Source organism: Chenopodium quinoa, unplaced genomic scaffold (assembly GCF_001683475.1).
Source record: "Chenopodium quinoa cultivar QQ74 unplaced genomic scaffold, ASM168347v1, whole genome shotgun sequence".
In the NCBI taxonomy this organism is placed as follows: Eukaryota; Viridiplantae; Streptophyta; class Magnoliopsida; order Caryophyllales; family Amaranthaceae; genus Chenopodium; species Chenopodium quinoa.
Window position 1 is genome coordinate 422,774 of NW_018744240.1, and position 21,241 is coordinate 444,014.

At 34.2% G+C, this 21,241-nt stretch overlaps 3 protein-coding genes across 4 annotated transcripts; all 3 read left to right on the plus strand.

The window, feature by feature from the left end:
* Positions 1 to 301: 301 nt before the first annotated feature.
* LOC110694666 lies at positions 302 to 5,728 on the plus strand. The gene is made up of 7 exons (XM_021871828.1): positions 302 to 1,355; positions 2,075 to 2,237; positions 2,568 to 2,768; positions 2,846 to 3,088; positions 4,354 to 4,501; positions 4,706 to 4,937; positions 5,020 to 5,728. Exons 1-7 carry the CDS (start codon positions 950 to 952, stop codon positions 5,361 to 5,363), a joined length of 1,737 nt encoding a protein of 578 aa, XP_021727520.1. The 5' UTR covers positions 302 to 949; the 3' UTR covers positions 5,364 to 5,728.
* Positions 5,729 to 7,318: 1,590 nt separating this feature from the next.
* Positions 7,319 to 12,174, plus strand: LOC110694667 (probable serine/threonine-protein kinase PBL7). 2 transcript variants are annotated; one of them, XM_021871829.1, is made up of 6 exons: positions 7,329 to 8,452; positions 9,608 to 9,813; positions 9,916 to 10,105; positions 10,246 to 10,637; positions 11,235 to 11,611; positions 11,742 to 12,174. In XM_021871829.1, the coding sequence occupies exons 1-6, from the start codon at positions 8,344 to 8,346 to the stop codon at positions 11,761 to 11,763; spliced, it is 1,296 nt and encodes a 431-aa protein (XP_021727521.1). In that variant the 5' UTR covers positions 7,329 to 8,343; the 3' UTR covers positions 11,764 to 12,174. The 2 variants fall into 2 exon arrangements, with proteins under 2 accessions (XP_021727522.1, XP_021727521.1); XM_021871830.1 differs by lacking the exon at positions 11,742 to 12,174 and having other exon boundaries at positions 7,319 to 8,452; positions 11,147 to 11,493.
* A 1,641-nt stretch (positions 12,175 to 13,815) lies between these two features.
* LOC110694669 (probable protein S-acyltransferase 7) lies at positions 13,816 to 20,801 on the plus strand. The gene is made up of 5 exons (XM_021871832.1): positions 13,816 to 14,420; positions 15,666 to 15,842; positions 18,479 to 18,775; positions 19,620 to 19,853; positions 19,962 to 20,801. The coding sequence occupies exons 1-5, from the start codon at positions 14,331 to 14,333 to the stop codon at positions 20,481 to 20,483; spliced, it is 1,320 nt and encodes a 439-aa protein (XP_021727524.1). The 5' UTR covers positions 13,816 to 14,330; the 3' UTR covers positions 20,484 to 20,801.
* The last annotated feature ends 440 nt before the right edge of the window (positions 20,802 to 21,241 follow it).

The window sequence follows — 21,241 nt, forward strand, 5'->3', positions numbered from 1 at the left end:
GGCCTTTTTTTTTTAAGTGTCTAGTTTTCAAATTTAAAAACCCCACTCATATTATATACTATCTCCATTTTGATTTAGTTGACACTTTTCTCATATCACGCTTGCCAACACACTATTTCAATGATTAATATCTCTAATTCGCGATATTGTAAAATTATAAAAAAAGTAGATATTAATAAAATATACATTGAGACGATTCAAACAACATTCCACTTGACTATGTTTTATCGTAGCTATAAATTACAAGAGCTAGTCAAAGTGTAGTTTGTGAATAGTGTAAAAGTCAAATGATGTCAACTAAAAAAACGGAGGAAATATTATTATTATTATTATTTTTTTTTAACCCCATTATTGTTTTATAATATTTTTTCCTCTTACATTAAATTTAATGGTCCCCCATTCATACTCTTCTCTTATTTTTCCAATTTTTTATATTTTTTTATTTTTAACTATACCCACTCATATAATATTTTACTATTTTGTCTAGAACAGTAAAACATGATGTATAACAGGTGATAATTAGTACTAGACCAAAAACATCTCACATTGCAAAAACATTAGCTTTATTCAACATTAAATGCATCGTACCACGTAATAAAAAAAGCTAAATAAAATTCAAATCAACATTAAATGCAATCCATTCAATTCAAAGAAAATACACATCCAAAAACACTTTCTGTATCATATGATAAAATAAAATTAATAATACACCGACATGCTTCAAATTCACATAATAATCCCATAATCCCATAATAATAATATAAGGTGCAAAAATGTAAAAACCTTCTTCGACCCCGAGTTTCCCGTCATGCAATCCAACACGGAGATACTGACACAGTGACACGACCATATAAATCTCTCTCTCTTCTTCTCTTTCTCCTTTAAATAAGAGTCAGAGTATTTGCTAAAAATCAAATATATTTGCCCAGAAAAATTCCACAAATCAATAATGAGAATATTTGGGTCAAGCCAGAAAAGAATGTTAGTGTTATTACATTCTGTAAAATTAATGATTTTATTAATGGGTATGATTACATTAATTGGGTTAATAGTGCTTAGTATTAAGCTTGTAGATCCTTCTACTGAAGCTGTATTTTCTATTACTTCTTCAAATGGGTTTTCAGATTCATCAGCTTTAATTTCAATTTCTGTTAATAATGAACAAAACCCAGATTTTTATAATCTTTCTTCTTCATCTTTTTCTGTATTATCTCCTCAAAATAATCATGAGGTTGTTGAAACGTCGTCGTGTGCTACTGTTGAACAAATGGGTCAGATTTTTCAGCCTGCTTTTGCTGCTTGGAAGGAGTCTCTTCGTGTTAGGAGATTGATTCATCATCATTTTCAACTTAATGGTAATTTTATCCTTTTTTTGTTGGAATATTTACTATTTATATTATTACTATTGCATTTAATTTTGCGCGTTATGTAGATTGATAAACTATATGATTTCGTATTTTTTGAAACTATAGCTTGTATTCAATCGTTGCCTAGAAGTTTGTGTTGTCTTGTTGCATTATTGCCAAAAGCTATTTCAGTAATGAATTTCATAATTATTGTAAATCTTCCATAATTAGGGCGTTGAATGTCATAATCATTGTAAATCTTCCATAACTAGGGGCCTAGGGCCGGTGTGGTAATCTATGTTACTTGACTTGGTCACTCGGATACCATACTCGAGTGTGACACGGGTATGTGTCCAAGTGTTAAAGATCTAACATGTGGTAAAATGAAGAGTTCGGGTAACATAGGTATTAATCGATGCAAATACGATAAAGGGTTTTTGTGTAGAATGTTCTTGATTAAGAGAATGATTAGGAAATGATAGGTTTAGGATGCTACTTCTGGACATTTTTATATGGGTAATTTGTCCGGATTTATCAAATTTGTTGGACTAAAAGTTCATGCACCATGCCACTTTGTGTTTTACTGTAAATGAGACAATTGCAAATTGTATCTATATAATGTCAATTACTGTAGCACACTTGGATGTGGGTAAAATGCATTTTTTCAAAAAGCTTGTCTTGTTGATTTGGAACTTGATCAAGTTCATTTAACTACATTTTGATTTCAGGTCCTTCAAGAGTTCAGAAGCTCCCTCCAGAGCAATTTTGTCGGCATGGTTTTGTCATAGCTAAAGCATCTGAAGCTGGATTTGGGAATGAAATGTACAAGATATTGACGGCTGCAGCATTAAGCATCATGTTAAATCGTTCCTTGATCATTGGGCAAACCAGGCATAAATTGGTTCTCTCTCAAGCCTTCGGCTTACATGTTTTAATGTAGTATAGACTTATAGAGGAAATGATACTTTTAATAATGATTCTCCTTTGATTATAGCTGGTAGGAGACCGATCTCTTTGTCGGTTTTGCATACTGTTATTAGTAGTAGGTAGGCTAGGCTATTCTAGGAATTCTGATGAGTTCAACCTTGGATATCATAACGAGTTGAATATATCTATAGCCTACTTGACCGTTTGATAGGAAATTGAGATAAATTCATAAACCTTTTGATGACCACTGTTCTGTCTTGATCAAGTGTTAATTGTACTCGTCCTTTTTTTCAGGGGAATGTATCCTTTTGAGGACTATATTACTTATAGCAATGCCTCGTTTACCCTGAAAGAAGTCAAACATTTGTGGAGAAAGAATGGTTGTGTGGCAAAATATGGTCGTCATTTGGTTGTTCGCATTGATGATTTTCAAAAGCCTTTGCGTACAGACATCCTCTGCAGCAACTGGAGGAAGTGGCAGCAGCCTATCATTTGGTAAAATTAAAAACATTTCTCTTGTTAGATGTAATAGTGTGCTGATTTAACATGGTATGTCTTTTCTTTTATCATAGGTTGCAAAATACAACAGATGCTGTTGCAGCTCAGTTTTTCTTGAAGAATGTACATCCTGAGATGAGAAATGCAGCTTACGAGTTGTTTGGAAAGCCAGAACTTAATACTAGACCTAATGTTTTTGGAGAGTTGATGCGAGTTCTTATATCTCCTTCCGAGAGTATTGAAGCTGCAGTAAAGTCTGTTCTTGCCAGTGGTGAAGAGCCAGATATCACATTGCACATGCGGATGCTGACAAGCAGGTACTATAATGAAGTTAGCTTTTCTTAGAAATCAATATTTCATATTATTATCAGCAATAATAAGCAATGGTTACAAGGTGACAGTGATGCTAGTCTTTCATTTGGCAGTATTCTATTAGACATACAAGGTGAATTCGTTGAGTTAGGACATACTTGTGGCTTTGAGTTCCCTGCACTTCCTTTCTTTTTAAAGTAATGTGAAATCTGGAACCCTGTTCATATCTATTAATTGGTATTAGAATTTCCATCAGAAAATTTCATTCTGTATGTAATGTAAAATATAGACAAATTCAAGAAAGTAAACCACAATACTAACATTACTATGGAGAAAGAGGCATAGGAGGAAGAGGGGGGTGAGTGTGAGGTAGAGGCAGAAGCATCATGGCTGCCCAAGGTATATTTTGTTCTGCCATGAGCGCATCTGCGCATGCCACATGGTCACTGTCAAATACAGCTGAACACCTGAAATTATATCAATGTTCTTATGTGAATCACCCTCTCATATTACAATCCTAGAAACCCCAAATGAGAATCAGGATAAAAGGAACCAACAACGCTTTCTTGGCTGGCTAACTCAGAAAAAGACTACTTAATTACCTATCTCACACAGTGGAGGCTCGAAAACATGATGTGTCTCTCTAAGTTTTGATTAGATTCAAAGAAAGGAACTAGAGGTTTTGCTTAGCAAATAGCACTAATATAATTGCGATCTTGTGAAATCCCAATATGGCAGATCTTGACAACCATGAGATCTTCCTGTTCTTAATGGAAAATTTCGAGCAAGTTGTGCTGGCAACTAGGTTTCAGGGTTAATTATGTTGGGAGACACCCCTGTTGCATTGAATTTGAAATGTTAATCATCATTGCACAACCAGTCAATTTTACATGATCAGTAGAGTAGTTGAAACATATATATATTTTTTTTAATTATTCCGTCTTGGTATGGATTTTCCCACTTTAAATAGACCATAACTTTAGCAATTCCCCAATTCAGGAAAAAAAGATGGGAAAAAAGTAATCAAAGCGGGACATAGAAATAAAGATATTAGTTCTAGGACATGAAATATTGATTTTCTGAATAAAGTAAATGATCTTATGATGTTTTTCAAATTTGAAATGCCTTGAGCTAATGCTAATCATAACTTTTAATTTTGAATGTTCAATGGCATTTTTTTGTCTGATTGCCATCATCGAGTTTCTCACTTTTTTCAATGTGTTTGGATCACCAATTAATGAGAGATTTTGTGGATGCATGCAATGTGTAGGTCAATGTGGCCAGTGCAAGCTGCACTAAGTTGCATCAGAAAAGCCATGGAGAACTTCGAACAGGTAGCAAGACCAAAGGTGGTCGTGGTCTCTGATACCCCCTCTTTCATAAGCACAATCAAACCGGGTCTACAAGAACTTGCTGAGGTATTCAGTTTATTTTGTCCGTTTTTACATCCAATGTAATGCATCTGAGACCTAAAATAGCTATACTATTCACTCAATTCCTACTGCTTTAGTGTTTTTGGAACATTGATGGGATGAACTAATATAACATCCCTATACACAAGCTCTAGGAAGAAGATCCACAGCTTCTCCACATTTTGCATTAACTTTGAAATTGCCCTACAGGTTCTTCACTTCGATTACAAGCATTTTAGAAGAAATATTTCTCTCGAGGCCAGCAGATCACATGCTTTACCATTTAGGGCCAAGGATTGGGGTCCAGCACCTAGATGGGTTGCATTTGTGGATTTCTTTCTTGCATCGCGAGCAAAATATGCTGTTGTTTCGGGGGCCAATAGGCGAGTTGGAACAACCTATGCCCAGCTAATTGCAGCTTTAGCTGCAGCTCGTAATCTCGGTACTACAATATTTTCTGATCTCATTCTTTCTGTAAAATGTTATAACTCCTGACATTCTACCCCTTTTCTCCCAATCTTCAGATGAAATTTCCAACACAAACCCCAGTTTCTCATTCCTAAGCAGCTTTCATAGCAATATGCTGAGAAATGGATTGACTAATCAGATAGGATGGGGACATGCATGGAACAGATTTGCTGGCCCATTGAGTTGCCATGGGCAACCCAAACAATGCGCATACACGCCACTTCTTCCACCAGGCTGGTGGGATGGGATTTGGCAATCTCCAATCACTCGAGACATTCGCAGATTGAAAATGTATGGCGTCCGACTGTCTGGTTTGGGGACAATTGATGAAGAACATCTTCAATCTTACTGCAGATTAAAGAAAAATACAGGGGTTAAAGTTCCAGTGTCATCAATGTAGTATACACAAGAGGGCATATAAATTTTGTAAGAGTAGGTATTCTCCATTTCACCCTCGGTATATATAAAGGCTAATTCCTCTTGCTTACATTCCGTATATTCATTAGAGGGGAGTTGAGTATTTTAATGTATACTTCAATTTGAAGCCATTATTATTGTATTAGAGAAACTAATCTTTAGCTTCATTTAATTCAATTTTATTATAAATGAATACAAGAGCCTTGGCCTTTCAGGTGAATAGAAGAGCTCTGGCCTTAAATTAGGAGCCGATTGCCCGATCTAGTTTAAGCTTCATGTACAAGAAATTATGGGTGTAATCTTTAAAAAAGCATTTAGAATCATAGAATAAAGTATGCATGCTCTTTTTGAACGTGTAATGCTGTGAGATTTGGCCCTTTTAGAATCATATATAATTAATCAAATTAAAATCGCAAATTACGGTCTAGTTAGCTTTGCCCACACGAAAATGCAAAAGATTATGGTAAAGATTTGAATTTAAGTTGCTGGTGAAGTAGCTGGGCTTTTCGCTCTAAAAGTTACAGATTAGCTCTTATTTTGTGCACTCTATTAGTAAACTACGAGTAGTACACTAGTACGTATACTATTCTCCAAAGAAAGTGGTTCCTTTGTAAAAAAATAAATGGATTTAATTAATCACAAAAGTTGTACATGAAAACTTTAATGATTATATAAAAAAAAACATTTGTCAAAAAAAATAAAAAAATTATAAGAAAATAATTTATACTTGTAAAAACATATTTGAAATTGTGGTTATTGCTGAAAAACATATTTTAAATTTTATAAAGAAGAGAATAAGTTTGCATGCGATTAAATTTGTATCGGAGTACATAATAACTTTTGTAGTTAAGTAGCTTTTACTTTCATATCATGTACTTCCCCCGTTCTTTTTTACTTGACCTGTTTCTTTTATCACGCTTGTCAATGTAAAACTTTAACGATTAATAACTTTAATTCTCCTTAAATAAAATTTATAAAAGTTATAAATAATAATACTACTTATTGAGTCGAATTTAAAGAGATCCCACATGAATATTTTTTTCCTTACACATTATTCACAAAAGATGGTCAAAGGACGGGTGATGAATAGTGTAAAAGTCAAAACGAGTCAAGTAAAAAAGAACGGAGGAAGTATATTATTATAATATATCAAAATTAAATGGCTACTCAAAACTTCCTCTCAAAACTTTTTTTTTTTTTTCCTTTGGCAACTTTACAATCTTTATTTATTTATTTTTTACGCGAAAATACTAAGAAATCCTCATCACAATAGGAATTAAACGAAATAGTAAGGACGTGTTTGACCGTAGTTATTGAAGTAGCGAGTGATTTTTTTTTTTTTTAAATCAGTAGTTGTTAGTGTTTTGACCAAAACTCTAATTGAATAATAATTGTATTTAATATATAATAATGCACTAATAAATGTACATTTCGCGTACTTTATACATAGTATAAGGCTATTTCTTGAATCAGGTAACTTCATTCAAACAAATACTTGTATGATAAGTTTATATAGGCATCGATCATCACAATTGTAAGATAAAATATGGAAGACGTAATCTAATTATAGTATTAAAACTACCAAAGTACTACGTCGACTTTTGGTAATCACCATCTTGCAACCACTTTTGACTAAACAGGCCAACTTCTGCTTGATGTTGACTTGCTTTGATACATGCATACATCCAATAAGGTTACATCCTAAACAATTCTTCATGATAATTTTCCTAACCTGTTCCTTACTCAAATCAAAATTTTCCTACCCGTTTGATACTCAAATCAAGATTTTCCTTATTTTCAAATTTTAATTGACAAATAATCATGCATTTTCTGTAATTTATAGCACTTCATCATAAAGGTATTTATTTATAATTTCAATGTGGATAACAACCTTTATTATAACTTATTTATTTATTTATTTTTAAAATTATCTTATCTGAACTTATAAGATTTGAAATAAGTGAAAATAAGATGAATACCTTTACCCTATTCCATACTCAATAAAAAAAAGGTTAAAATTAATCCGTCTACTCCATTTTAGAATTACTGCCATATCAATCTCTTTCAACTGTCTTAGTTTGATTGACACACGACTATTAATGGAAGATGCACTACGTCTTTAACTCACCCAACACATCTCATTAAAGTTTCATACCTTCACATGTCTCATTTGGTAATAATATAAAATAAACCCACTATTTACTCATTAAATAAACAACCCAATATATAGTCGTTATTCATTATGTTCTTAAACTACACCCCCAATCCCAATAAAACGTTTCAATTATGTCGAAATAGAGAGTATACCTCTATTATTTTAAGCTTCTGAACAGAGTAAAACAAAGTAAATGTCAATAAAATTGAACAGGAAAATACAATATAAAACAGCAAAGCCTTTTTATCAAAGATAAATCGACCCGAACTCGAACCAGATGCCCATATGGGCCACCCCTGCAAGAGCCGGAGGCTGGTTGGAAAATGAGACAATGAAATACAAAAAAAAAACACACACACAAAAAAAAAAAAGGGGGGACACGTGAGAGGGAATAAATATTACAGCATAGCCAGAATGTGAAAACACGAAAAAAATTCTCATTTTTAAGGCATCGCATGTTTTGCCTGAACTCTCAACTCCTCTTATTATTGTCTCATGTCCTCCCTCTTTCACCCTGTAACTGCACTCTCTATACTCCTCTGTTTCACTCTCTTTCTCTCTCTTAATTTTTGACTTTGATTTTTTCTTCAATTCTATCCCCCTTTTAAAAAGCTAGCAAATTTACTGAATTTACCCAGAAAAAAACCCAAATTCTTGATCACATTTCTTGTATCTGTATTACCCATTAATGCTGAATTGTTTGGGTTTTGATTAATTTTTTAATTCTTGAAATTCTTATTGTAAAACCTCTGAATTTTGGAATAGAAAAGAAGAGGGGTTTAATTATTTGGGTTTACTTTGTTGAGAAATGCTTGATTGGCTTTGTTTTGGGTGGAGGAAGAGGAGGAATTACCAGGAATTTAATGGGGAGAATTTAAAATCTTTTAAAAACCCTGCTGTCCCTGATCGTAATTTGGGTAAGATTTATCTATGATCATTTATATGTTATTTTTATGACGAATTTTAATTAATCTGTTCAATTTGTTGCTGTTTGAATTAATTTAATAATAAGTATTAGCATGATTAAAATTTTGTTTTGTATTTAATTCAGGATTTTTTAAACGAAAATTTTAGGAATTTTTAGTGTTATTTCAGTCACGTTTTAATTTCTTGTCCAATTAAATAACCTAAAATGATAATTTTTGGAAATTTGAATTAATTTTTGTTAATTGTCAATTATAATGTTTTATTTCTAGCGTGCTTGAAGAAGAACATGCCTTAATTGTGACATTTGATAGTAATGAAGTTGGTTAAGACTTTTTGGTATTACTTAATACCTTAGTTGTAGAATGTGAAATGTTATTTGGTTCATTATTATGATATTGGTATTAGAAAAGTGATTTTTGATATTGAACTGGTGGTTGATGTAGTAATTAGATTGGTTCTTGTATGATTTCTTTGGATTTTCCGATAGTTTAATCGATACATGAGTAATCCGCGATCTCATCACTACAAATTGTTACTCGCCCTGTAAACTCTAATGAGATTATTCCTTGACATCAAGAATTGTACTCCATATTTGTTAATTTGAAGTTCAATCCTTTGGAGATTGGCCTAGATATTGAGAAGCTATAATTGGGGTGAGAGTCCCATCTTTAGGTAGTATTGATCCATCTTGCTAACATGTGTTTAAAGGGCCTAATTATATTATTATTATAGGATGACTTTTACCAATATATGAAATGGTAGATTGTAATATTACATGATTTGGGTAACCAAGAATCATTGGTGAAGTTCTATATTTTTTATTGCTTGTTGCACCAAAATTTGTCTGTAGATAATTGATAGCTATCGGTATCTCACCTGGGAATGTGAGCACCCTTAGTATATGAATTTAATATGGAATAGTATTTAAGCACCATAAGTATCGTAGTTTATGAATTACATTGTTAATTTGTAAGGTATATAATCTTCAATTTTGCATCACTTTTTTTAAGTATTTTTTATAAAATTTTAACTATTGGCATTCTTCATGTTTTCAGTTCTTTTCAGAGGGCTGAAGCGTGTGATTGGCTTGTATTACTTCTTTTAATCATTGGGCTTCATAATTTTTTTTTTTATTAATGTTGCAGAAGCCAATAAACATGAGCAGAAAGCTGAGGTAGATTCCAAAGAGCAGTCTCCTGTTACTAATGATGTAGGAAATGGACGAAATAAAGCTAGAGTGTTCAACTATCAAGAGCTTGCTACAGCAACAAGAAATTTTCACCGAGAAACTTTCCTTGGGGAAGGTGGATTTGGGTCTGTTTACAAGGGAATACTTGAGAGCAACAGTGAGGTATATGTATTCCTTGTAAATCGTTTTAGCTCTAATCTCAGGGTTACTAGTCTGTATAATGTCTTGAAACTCCTTTTCTTGAATATGCATGATCATTGGCAGGTTATTGCTGTAAAAAAACTCAATCCATCTGGTCTTCAAGGTGAAAAGGAGTTCTTAGTGGAGATTCTCATGCTTTCTCTTCTGCGCCACCCAAATCTCGTAAATATGATTGGATATTGTGCTGAGGGCATTCAGCGTCTTCTTGTCCTTGAATTCATGCCCATGGGATCCCTTGAAGCTCATCTTCATGGTACATTCACAGAAAAATCATTTTAAGTGGTTTATTGTTTGTATCTTATTTTTACTTTGAGTTCATATGCATGTGGTGCATGCTCTTCTCATCACTTTCTTTTACCATTGGTTAATGTCCTGAATGTGGCCTCTTTGCAGATCTTCCACCTGACAAGGAGCCACTGGACTGGAAGACAAGAATGAAAATTGCAGCTGGTGCAGCTAAAGGAGTGGACTACCTGCATAATGAAGCAAAACCATCTGTTATTTTCAGAGACTTAAAACCATCTAACATTTTGCTGGATAACGATTTCAACCCAAAACTCTCTGATTTTGGGCTTGCAAAATTTGGTCCAGTTGGAGATAATTCTCATGTCTCCACCCGAGTCATGGGTACTCATGGGTATTGTGCTCCGGAATATTTTTTAACTGGTAAATTAACACCACAGTCGGATACATTCAGTTTCGGGGTGGTCTTGTTGGAGCTTATCAGCGGACGTAAAGCAGTTGAACCAACTCGTCATGGTGGTAGAACTTCTCTTGTTGATTGGGTATTTTCTTTAACTTGTTCCCCATGTATTATGTATCTCCTCATTTGTCTGGTCATCTGGTCGAATCTGTTGGGAGATTTTGGTGCCTTCATAGTTCATATTGCTTTTAAGTAGTAGCCTTAGTGGAATGATTGAAAACTAGCTAGAAGACTGGAAAATTATTATGTCACTTTAACTATGGACTTTGCTTAATTAAATGTTAGATAGATCTCCTTGGTAACTTCAGGTAGTATTCATCATCTTCAATGGATGGTAGTTAATTATTGGCACTTTAAAATGTTTCCCTTTGGCCTCGGCAGTAATTAGAAAAAAAAAGTCGTATGATTAATACCATTGGTAGTAGGATTATGCTTTTATCATCTTGCTAGCTTACTAAATAAAAGTTTGGAAAAATCTTGTACAATGTGCCTCTAACTTGATTGAGATCTTAGGCTGGTTATGGTCTCTCACCTTGTCTACCACAATAAAGTCTGATTTCTGGTATCTTCTGATTTATTTCTTTTTATCAGTTGAAAGTAGCACTTTCACATTTGAGTGAACGCGGGAATGAAAGAGGTGAAAGTTGTCTGAGTTTCAAGGTTTTGATTGTGGATGCAGGCACGTCCCCTGTTGAAAGATCCCAAAAAATATTTGCAGTTAGCAGATCCCCGGCTGAAAGGGCAATTCTCTGTGTCTTCGCTGAACAAGGCTGTAGAGGTTGCAGCCATGTGCCTGAGAGAGAAAGCAACTGCTCGGCCCACCATGCATGATGTTGCCCTTGCCATGAGCTATCTGACAACTAGGAAGCATGTTCGTACTCGCAGTGAATCTGAAGGAGTTTCTATAGACATCGGCCCTACCCCTGGGGAAACAGCTAAAACATTGAACCCTGATGTAAATAGAGAGCAGGCTGTAGCAGAGGCCAAATTGTGGGGAGAGAAATGGAGAGAGAAGAGACGACAAAGTACAGGTGGTGGCTCTGATGGTGTAAGCAGGTAGTTATCTTTGATTTACAATCTCAAGCAAGATATCTTCTCTTTTAAGTCTTATGAGACATTTACTGAAAATAGCTAGCGAATACTGAAGTCACTTGACTGTAATCTTATCTCTTGCTGAAAATTGCAGTTGGGTTGCGCAAATGCACTAGGAATCGTAGAAGTGGCTCAAGTTTGGAAGACCTGGTTGGAGATATTCTTTCTAGAGATATAGTTCATCGTGAACTTGCAATACATCGATAACCATGGATAGTTAGATAGAGTTGCCATGAGTATATTTGCAAGTTGGCATTGTTTTGAAGGGAATTAGAAGTGTTAGGAATAGAAAATGATAAACTAGTTTAGCTCAGTTTTTTATTTTATTTTATTTTTTTATTTTTATTTAAAAAAAATACATTGTAGGAAACTAGGATTTAGTATAGATTAACAAACTCCATGCCATTGTCAAGTTTCCATTGTGGCATGCATTTTGTCGTGTGAAGCTAAGCTTTTCAGTGCAATGCTTATTGATGGATTATTGTTTACTCAAGCTATTATTTGATTTATTTCTGTCCTTGTCTGAAGATGTGAACCGTGTAGGAAACTATTGAATGACATACATACTTCGTATGAAACTGGATAAAATAGCGATATTCTTAGGTTTGAATCTGATATTGTTCATCCTCTTTGATGATTTAATCATCAATAATTGGTCAAATTCATATGGAAATGTCACTTGAATCAGGTTATTTAGATTTATGTGGATATGGAATTTCATCTATTCCCATCTAATGAATAGATAACCTTTATGTTGAAAATATAAAGGATATGGGAAGATACAGTAGAGCACCAAAATTTAAAATCTCACAAAGTCACAACCTATCAAGCAAAATACAAAGCATGGATTTTAAGGTTAATATTGACCTAAGTAATGAAAAAAAATTAGCGGTCGTTTGGTTGGATCATTTATAATGGGTTGCAATGGAGTTAGAATCTATTCCATCTAGTTTTTTGTTTGGTTAGTTTTTTAGTATTGGAATCTCATACCCAAGGGGTTCTAACTTCCCCCCATACCCACTTCTCCCCCTAAGATTCACAATCCATTCTATTAATGAAGAATATAATTCATTCAATAATAAAACCAAACAACTTTAGACTAGTATGGGATTTAAAATCCATATCTCTCTAGTATAAGATTTTATACCAATGCATTCCAACTTGATGAACCAAATACCCCCTTAATTGTTTGAGTGAATGATTATTTGAGCCATTGAAGTTAGTTTTTATCCCAGGAAAAAAAAAGTATTGAAATTAGTTATATTAGTTTTCGTCATCTTATTAGATTAAGATTCGACCAAAAAGACTTTAATTAAGCAACTATATAAAATTTCAAAATTTCTAAAAGAAACACGTATACGTATAAGGGAGAAAATGTTGTGGATATAGAACAATGTCTTTCTATCTCATTTCATTTCCATAGCTACCAATTGGTCTCCTCAATGGTGGTATTGATGGTGATTGAGAAAGGGTCAAGGAGAGCAAAACAAATAAACACATTTGTCTTCTTTTTTTTTTTTTTAGAATAAACACAATTGTTAGGGTAAGAATGGTGGTTGCAATAGTGATGACAACCGTAGGTTATATTGGAGGTTTAAAAAGAACAACTACTTAATGCTGGAAATTTTATAAAGGATTGGATTACCAGAGAGACGTGTATGAGCGAAGTGACCATTGCTACTCGTATTATTTAATATTGGGATGCATTTTGTGTGTTGCATGTAGATCAATGATGTTATCATCAATATTTTTAAAAAAACAACTAATGGAAAACATGGTTTAAATTTTATTTTACTTAGATGATATCAAGAGTTATGATCTTATTTTTTCTTATGCTTTCAGCTATTGATTTTTTTGAGAAAAAACTTTTGTTTTTATTTAGGCTTCGAAATAAAAGGTTGACAATACATTTGACAATAAAAAAAGTCAATCATGGTAGTCTTGTTGATTAGTTGCTAATTGACAAGTCAAAGCATAATACAGATTAAAAAAAAAAAAAAAAAAAAAGCTTACTACTGCAAAGAGTGCAAACCAAAGGTGTTAAAAACTTTTTTGTTTATAGAAACAATATAATTACCTATATTTACAACATTTTTAAGTGTATAAACCCCTAATTAAATCAAATTAATTAGGTACAAAAATTAAATTATATAGTACTCGTAGTACTGAAGTTCCTTCCCATTTGAAAAGCTGTCGAAATAGGACCAGACAGAGCAAGTCACGTTATCAAATTAGTTTGAACATCCTGTAAAGTTTCTTCCTTTCTTTCTCATTTTCTCTCTCCTTCCCACCACCAAACTCTTCACTCATTCTTGGGAAAACATTTCAGAAAAGCTAATTAAATTATAAATAAAAGATTCTTCCCTTTTTTTTTCTTTCTTTTATTTTTTTTTTTCAAATTTTATGGGTGTTTGTTTGTTCAATTTAAGCAAAACCCTTGTTCTGATTTTTGTTCTTTAACTTTCCGGTGAATCAATTAATTTTTTCGCCGCCGATTTCAGCTTAATTTTTATTTTTATTGGTGGGTCTCAAATGGTTCAGCTGTTACTACCTCGCAAAACCCTAGAATAAAGTTTTCATCTTTTTTCTTTTTCTGAGGTTTGAAAAGTTTGCATTTTGGGGAAGAAGGTTGGGTTCACCCCCTCAATAAAAAAAAAAGAAAAAGGAAAAAAAAAAGGAAGGCATGTACGTTGTGCCGCCGCCGTCACAGAAGTCGGATCCGGCATCTGGGTCTACTGATTTAAGGGTTTACCAAACATGGAAAGGCAGTAATGTAAGTTGTTTTTTATTGATTTTTTTTTTTAAATAAATATTTTTAGGTTCTGGGTATTCTTGATTTTCTAGGATTTTTTCCATTTTAGTGGGTATTGAAGTGTTGAATTTGTTGTTTAATTAGTTTGATATTAATTGGTAGATTTGGTTGTAATGTCAATTAGATATTTATGGGAATGCTGCTTTTGAATTCAGTATGCTTTATTGAGAATTGGGAATTGAAAATTGGGTGTTTTTGAATAATGTGAGCTAAATCTTTGGTGATTCTATATCTTTCTAATTTCTACTAGTAGCTGTTTACTTGGAGATTGAACTTTGCATTTGAGAGTTTGTTGTACTTTGCTGAGCATACTGATAGTGAATGTGGAGTATTATTATCTTGATTCAATAAGATCTTTTGTATGAATAAATAACCTCAATGTTTGTTGAATCTTTGTGTCGTGTCTTGAACTGATGAGATGAGGAGGCCTTTACAATGGTGAATGATTTTGCTTTGGATGACTAGGAAAGTTAAGTTTTTGCATTGGAGCCACTACTTTATGATGTGACATGGTCCTGTAAGAAGGGGACTACAATTAATTGGGGTTGGAATGTATTTTCGATTGCCTCTCGCAACTTTATTGAATTTTCCTTTGCGTTGTGGCATTATTGCGGCAATCTTCACATTTTTACATTCTCTTGATTAGCATTTTATGGTGGTGTTAATGGAGGATAATAACAAACTGTGAACTGTTTACAATTGTATACTATATGAAGCATCTGATAAACTAGTGTTTGGTTTATAGAACTGCTATAATTTTCTTCTCAATTCCTTTCAATTGTCAATCGTTTACCAAAACATACTTCTATGGCACAATGTGACTCTAAGTTGCCTATGGTCATGTTCTCATGTACTGTCTATTTTTGGTCGCTAAAGTGATCTTTCTCATCTTTGAAGATAAACAAGTTAAATGGGAAGCAATGCTGGATGCTGATCTATACATTCTGATACTTACTCTTTTGTAGAAGCTGTGTTTATTTTGTAATATCCTATTTGCCATATTCTTTGCAATCTGAGTTTACATTTTGTGCATTTTGGTAGTCTTTGGTCTTTCTTGTTTTATGTATGTCAAGTTTTGTTTGATTGTTCTATATTAGTCATTCAGATTTTGGAAGATTTTTGAGATTTGGAATTGGCATGGTGCTGTAAATTTAACATTGCCTTTTCTGCTCATTAACTATGAATTTTTTGCTTGTTACTCTGCAGAAATTTTTGCTTCAGGGGCAGCTAATATTTGGACCAGATGTGAGGTCATTATTTTTGACCATATTCCTCATCGTTGCCCCGATTGCAGTATTTTGTGTTTTTGTAGCTAGAAAGCTGATGCATGCTTATTCTTATAATTTGGGAATTACAATCTTGGTTGTGGTGGTCACTGTTTATGTGAGTTCTCTCTCTTCCTCATTTTCCCTCCTATTTAATGCTGTGGCATCCTATTCATCCTAATTCATGTTTAATTTCTTTTTACTCTCATAATCAATCTCTCAAGATGATTTGATTTGTCGGGTTCCTCTTATCCTAAATTTTTCATACTTGGAGTTGTCACTTTGGGATTTGAGATGGCTTGGTTTGAGAATTGCCTTTTGAGTTAGTTGAACCAGTATTTACAGCATGACCTGTGCTGTCCGTGCCGAAGCTTCATGGAATGAATGATAAATTATACGAAGTATCTTGCATGATATGTTAGCTTATGATATCAATTACTGAAATACTTCGGGGCATTGTGAATGGTTGAAGATCCAGAATTTCCTGAATAATCTTGTGGTCAATTCAATTATTTGCTAATACATTTACTTTTAAGTTGTTATAATGCCATAAGTAACTTTCTGTACACCTTTTTCTTTCTTTTTCATTCCTTTCTTGTGGTCAATTCGATTATTTGCCTATACATTTGCACGCTAATTGTTACAATGCTTTAAGTAGCTTTCTATTTACCCTTTTCTTTCTTTTTCATTCCTTTATAAGGATTGTTTGCATTTGCTTTAATTTGCATCCTTGTCCAAAGTGGGCCCCAGGCTGTAAATAAGATGGAGGGATGCATCAAATTTGTGTTTTTCCTTCAGTTAATTGTTTGGAACAAGTCCCTTTGTACATCAGGTTGTATTGAGTCCTTGTACCTTTTCTTTGCTCTTCTTTTGGGTTTAGGCAAGTTAAAACCATTTTACTTATATGTGCATGACATTGTGGAACATCCCTTTGAGATTATCACAATAAAAAGAGGCTGGATTCTATGTCTTTGAAGTAACTTCATTCTGTTAAATCACTTTTGACAAATACACTAATCTTAGCTGTAGACCTTAGGAGTGGGAAACATGGTTGGAAAGTATAAATAGCAGAGGGTGCTGTGTAGATAAGGTTGTCTCCCAAACGATGTATTTGTTGTTCTGAAAATAGGTTTATGATACTATGTTGACCTTCAGAAATTAGTTAAATTAGATCTATCTTTGGGCTTAGCAGTCATTTTCTTCGTCAAAACAAGTGTAATTGCTACTTTCTGATGCTTTTGTTAGCTTACCTACAATTATCTCTCATTTGAGGCCCTTTCTTTGCTGTTTCTCTCTCTGGAATCTTTTGCTTAGCTTACCTCCAAACGAGGTGGGTTTGATTCTTTTACCCATTTTGGTCATCAAATTGCTAAGACATCGAATCATGTAAAAGTGGCATCTTCTCTCTTGCCCCTTCATTAATTTCTTTTTCTATCTGTTCCTTCTGCTCCTTTCTCCATTTTGTCGGATGGTTACTGCATAAATTTTTACCTATTTACCACGTATTACAACCTTACGCAGTATCTGATTATCTGCAAAGTATTTCCTATTGAATTTTCTCCCCTTTGATTCATCATATGCACCTTTCTCCTTGATTTTGTCCAGATTTTATTTCCTAGCAAACTGCTATGAGATGGGGACTATTTATTATTTTGAATGGGTTTTTGCATAGATTTTACACCATTCTTGCCAACCATTATAACATAACACAATGTCTGTTGAAGATTACCTATTATATCTCTTCAACTTGTAAGGAAAATAACTTGAATGCTTGATCATTGTATCAATTAATACCGGATCATGCACTTATTAATTGCATGGAATATGTTGTATTCCTGTTTACTGAAATGAATGTTCCTGGTACAACTGTATATACAGACATCTTTGTATGCATTGTGTTCCACACTTCCACTGTTCTTTGGTGGTATTTGAATTCCATCATATTTATACTGTCTTTCTCATGTTTAAGGTTTAACTGACCTGAAGGCTGAAGGTGTGGTGCCTCCAAAATTACGTATCACTACGCATTGAGCTCACATTATGAGAAAATTTGTCGTGCCTTATATGACTAATTGAACGTTGCTAATCTACCAAGCATTTTTTATATGCGTCTTGTATTATTTTCATTCAGTAGTAAGTGAGTTGCAGTGCTTTTGATTAGTTAAGTTTCCTGGACTCATGATTGACACAACTACATGCCTACATGTCCAAGTCTCAGACTTAGGCTATGTTATAAAAAGTGTAGTGTGCCTGGCCTTATCTATGTTGGAGTGTTGATGATATTACCCAAGTATTTGAGGTGAAATGAAGAGTTTGAGTAAAGTAGCTTGATAAGACACATGTTGAATTTATGCAGTTTTCCTTTTTTGCAGCTTGATGTGATTGAGGTAAAATCTGGTAACTTGCTGTTTGGCTCTTTATTGTCCTGAAATTTGTAGATGTTTCTAATTGGCTGCTTAGATTAGTAAACGTAAAAACTAGTTTTCCATTTTTAAAAGAACTGCTGCCAATTTTCCACCAAGCTGAAGTGTAAGGTTGTGTAATGTATGACGTCATAAGTCATCACTACTGTTGGCCGAATAATTATTGGTTGTAAGTTTGTTACCATTTGTGGCAAAAATGATCCTTTTTGGCATTCCAGTCATTTGTTCTTGTTGAAATCTGAATTTTTGTATTGAATTTGATCCTACGTTATATATCTTCAGAAAAATCTGTGGTATGTTGAAATTTTACGCTTCTTTTCTTTTTCTCCAGGATTTAGTTCTCCTTTTACTTACTTCTGGAAGAGATCCTGGTATAATACCTCGCAATGCGCACCCTCCAGAACCTGAAGGTTTTGATGGAAGTGCTGAAACTGGGGGCGCCCAGACACCACAGCTACGATTGCCGCGAATTAAAGAAGTAGAGGTCAATGGCATCCCAGTGAAAATTAAATACTGTGATACTTGCATGCTTTACAGACCTCCTCGTTGCTCTCATTGTTCAATTTGCAACAATTGTGTGGAAAGATTTGATCATCATTGTCCATGGGTCGGGCAATGCATTGGGCTGGTGAGTACTTAGTGCTTGGTTATAGGTATCTTATAGTGGCTTTTCTGCCAATATTGCTGCTATGCATCATCCTTGTGGTGATACGTGGGGATGTAGAGTCTGTGTTTAGAAATATGCAATGTGATGCAAAATATTGTGCTCTTGTTTGTTCGTTTTAAAAATGTTGTATTCTTAGCTTTATGCCCTATATAAATTTTTATTGTCTTCCCACTTTTTTTTTTTTTGGTAACATGAGACGAGTTACATGCTGTTACAATTTTTTCTCCTGCCGCCGGAATACTTTCACAGTAATAGTTTTTACGTTTATGACACTTTTCTTAGATGCAATATCTGATAAAGACATTCTTGTTGGAATTTCAATGTTTTAAGGACTACTCGTTTTTATTGAGCTCTCGGGTTTTTATTTTAAAAAGGAATTTTGGGAATAACTTTTTGCAATTTTGAGTGGTATAAGGAATGTTTTACTGACTTATAGTGCTGTGCTAAGTGTATGGTTGAATTTTTTACAGGTATTAAGATTGTGTGTTAGCATGGTAGGAATTATTGAAAGGCGATAAAAAGAAATATGCTATCTGTTAAAGAAAGTGGACAATAAAATGGGAGTACCTTTTTATAATTTTATTGTAAGATAAGGTTTTTTTGGGGGGGCATGAATGTTGTGTTTTTTGTAAAAATCTTGGTACATTTTATGATAATTCACATGTTTTGAGCACCTTTGAAATTGGAGGAATATCATACTATGTACTCTGCAGGTCATTATTCTCACTTGTATGGTGCCTGCTTTCCTGTGATGATGGAATCTTGAGAAGGTGCATATGCTTACATGATAGCTTACTTTTTGCAGAGAAATTATCGATTCTTCTTCATGTTTGTCTCTACAACTACAATCTTGTGTATATATGTGTTTGCATTTTGCTGGGTCTACATCAAGAGGATCATGGACGCAGAAGAGATATCAATATGGAAGGCTATGATTAAGACTCCTGCCTCCATTGTTCTCATAGTTTATACATTCATCGCAGTTTGGTTTGTGGGTGGCCTTACGGCCTTCCACTTGTATCTGATAAGTACAAATCAGGTAATGCATTCTATGAATTTAAACTTTGCGAGTTTTGTAGTTGACACCTCTCAGTGCTTGATTCTAATGACTATTGGGATTGCTCCCTCTCAATGCCTGTCTTTGCAGACGACATATGAAAACTTCAGATATAGATATGATCGACGGGCTAACCCATACAACAAGGGAGTGGTGGAGAATTTCAAGGAAATATTTTGCACAAGTATTCCCCCATCAAAGAACAACTTCAGGGCCTTGGTGCCTAGGGAGTCTCCTCCATCAGCCCGGCCAATGGGAGCAGGATTTGTCAGCCCAAGCATGGGAAAGGGCACAGATGACATAGAGATAGGCCGAAAGGCAACATGGGGTGGAGAATTTGGGCCAGGCCTTGAATCTGGTGAAGGACAAGTAAGCGACAATGACATCCTAAATATCAAAGATGGAAGATTAGGCGAAGCATCTCCAGAAACAAGAGGTCATGTAGATGAAATTGGGGAGCGTGGTGGACTACACCCTAGACGTTCTAGTTGGGGAAGGCAGAGTGGGAACTGGGAAATGTCACCCGAAGTTCTTGCATTGGCAGCTAGAGTAGGTGGCAGCAGCACTACTGCGATGCCTGCCGGGAATCAGCATACAGATATTAAGTTGTGAATTGTGACAACCCCAGGGGATTAAGTAAAAGTTTTTCATTACATCAGTGTGTTCTATTGTTAGTGGGGTATGTGTTTGGCCGGGGCGTGATTCAGGAAACTTGGTCATCCAATTCAACAGCACGTTTAACTTGTATGTGAATTTGTAGGGCTCAATTTGTTTTTCCTTAGTGGTGTTGATATTCAGTCGTCGAAAACTGCTGTTTGAAATCATAGATACAGGTGTGATGTATGAATTCTCTCTTTCCTTCCACCTTTGTGGTCCTTGTATTGTATTCACTTCTTGCTTGTATTCTCAGCCTCACTCACACTTCTCTTACTTTCTCTGATTCTCCTTTCAATGCAACTTAACAATCTGCGCCAAAATACCTGGACAACTGCTTCCTTAAAGCCATACAAGAGTTTAATTATGTTTCCAACTTCGCGCTTCATAGTTGTACAGCTCCATACATTTAAAAACAAGTACTAGTGTAATAACTAGTATTCGTGAATCTTTAATCCTTATGCATAATCTTGAACGATAGAATGTTAAAAAAAAAAAAAAAAAAAAAAAAAAAAAAAAAAAAAAAAATGGCCCTATGATGATTTAAGACAGAAGAGAGCAGAGATAAAAGAAAACAAAAAAGAAAATCAAAGAATTATGCGGACAAAGATGGACTATATGTTAAACAGACAATAATAAATAAATAAAAGAAAAACAGAAGAAAAGATGGTGTCATTAAAAATATGAATCAGAAAGTCAATACTTTGGAAGGTACC

What these genes read in the sequence shown, in the direction of transcription:
- LOC110694669 (XM_021871832.1), top strand. Translation starts at nt 14,331, where the DNA reads ATGTACGTTGTGCCGCCGCCGTCACAGAAGTCGGATCCGGCATCTGGG. An exon ending in TTGTGGTGGTCACTGTTTAT is followed by an intron (nt 15,843 to 18,478) that starts GTGAGTTCTCTC and finishes CTTTTTCTCCAG; the next exon opens with GATTTAGTTCTCCTTTTACT. An exon ending in TCGGGCAATGCATTGGGCTG is followed by an intron (nt 18,776 to 19,619) that starts GTGAGTACTTAG and finishes TACTTTTTGCAG; the next exon opens with AGAAATTATCGATTCTTCTT.
- LOC110694666 (XM_021871828.1), top strand. Translation starts at nt 950, where the DNA reads ATGAGAATATTTGGGTCAAGCCAGAAAAGAATGTTAGTGTTATTACAT. An exon ending in TCATCATTTTCAACTTAATG is followed by an intron (nt 1,356 to 2,074) that starts GTAATTTTATCC and finishes TTTTGATTTCAG; the next exon opens with GTCCTTCAAGAGTTCAGAAG. An exon ending in GTCTACAAGAACTTGCTGAG is followed by an intron (nt 4,502 to 4,705) that starts GTATTCAGTTTA and finishes ATTGCCCTACAG; the next exon opens with GTTCTTCACTTCGATTACAA.
- LOC110694667 (XM_021871829.1), top strand. Translation starts at nt 8,344, where the DNA reads ATGCTTGATTGGCTTTGTTTTGGGTGGAGGAAGAGGAGGAATTACCAG. An exon ending in TACTTGAGAGCAACAGTGAG is followed by an intron (nt 9,814 to 9,915) that starts GTATATGTATTC and finishes GATCATTGGCAG; the next exon opens with GTTATTGCTGTAAAAAAACT. An exon ending in CCTTGAAGCTCATCTTCATG is followed by an intron (nt 10,106 to 10,245) that starts GTACATTCACAG and finishes GCCTCTTTGCAG; the next exon opens with ATCTTCCACCTGACAAGGAG.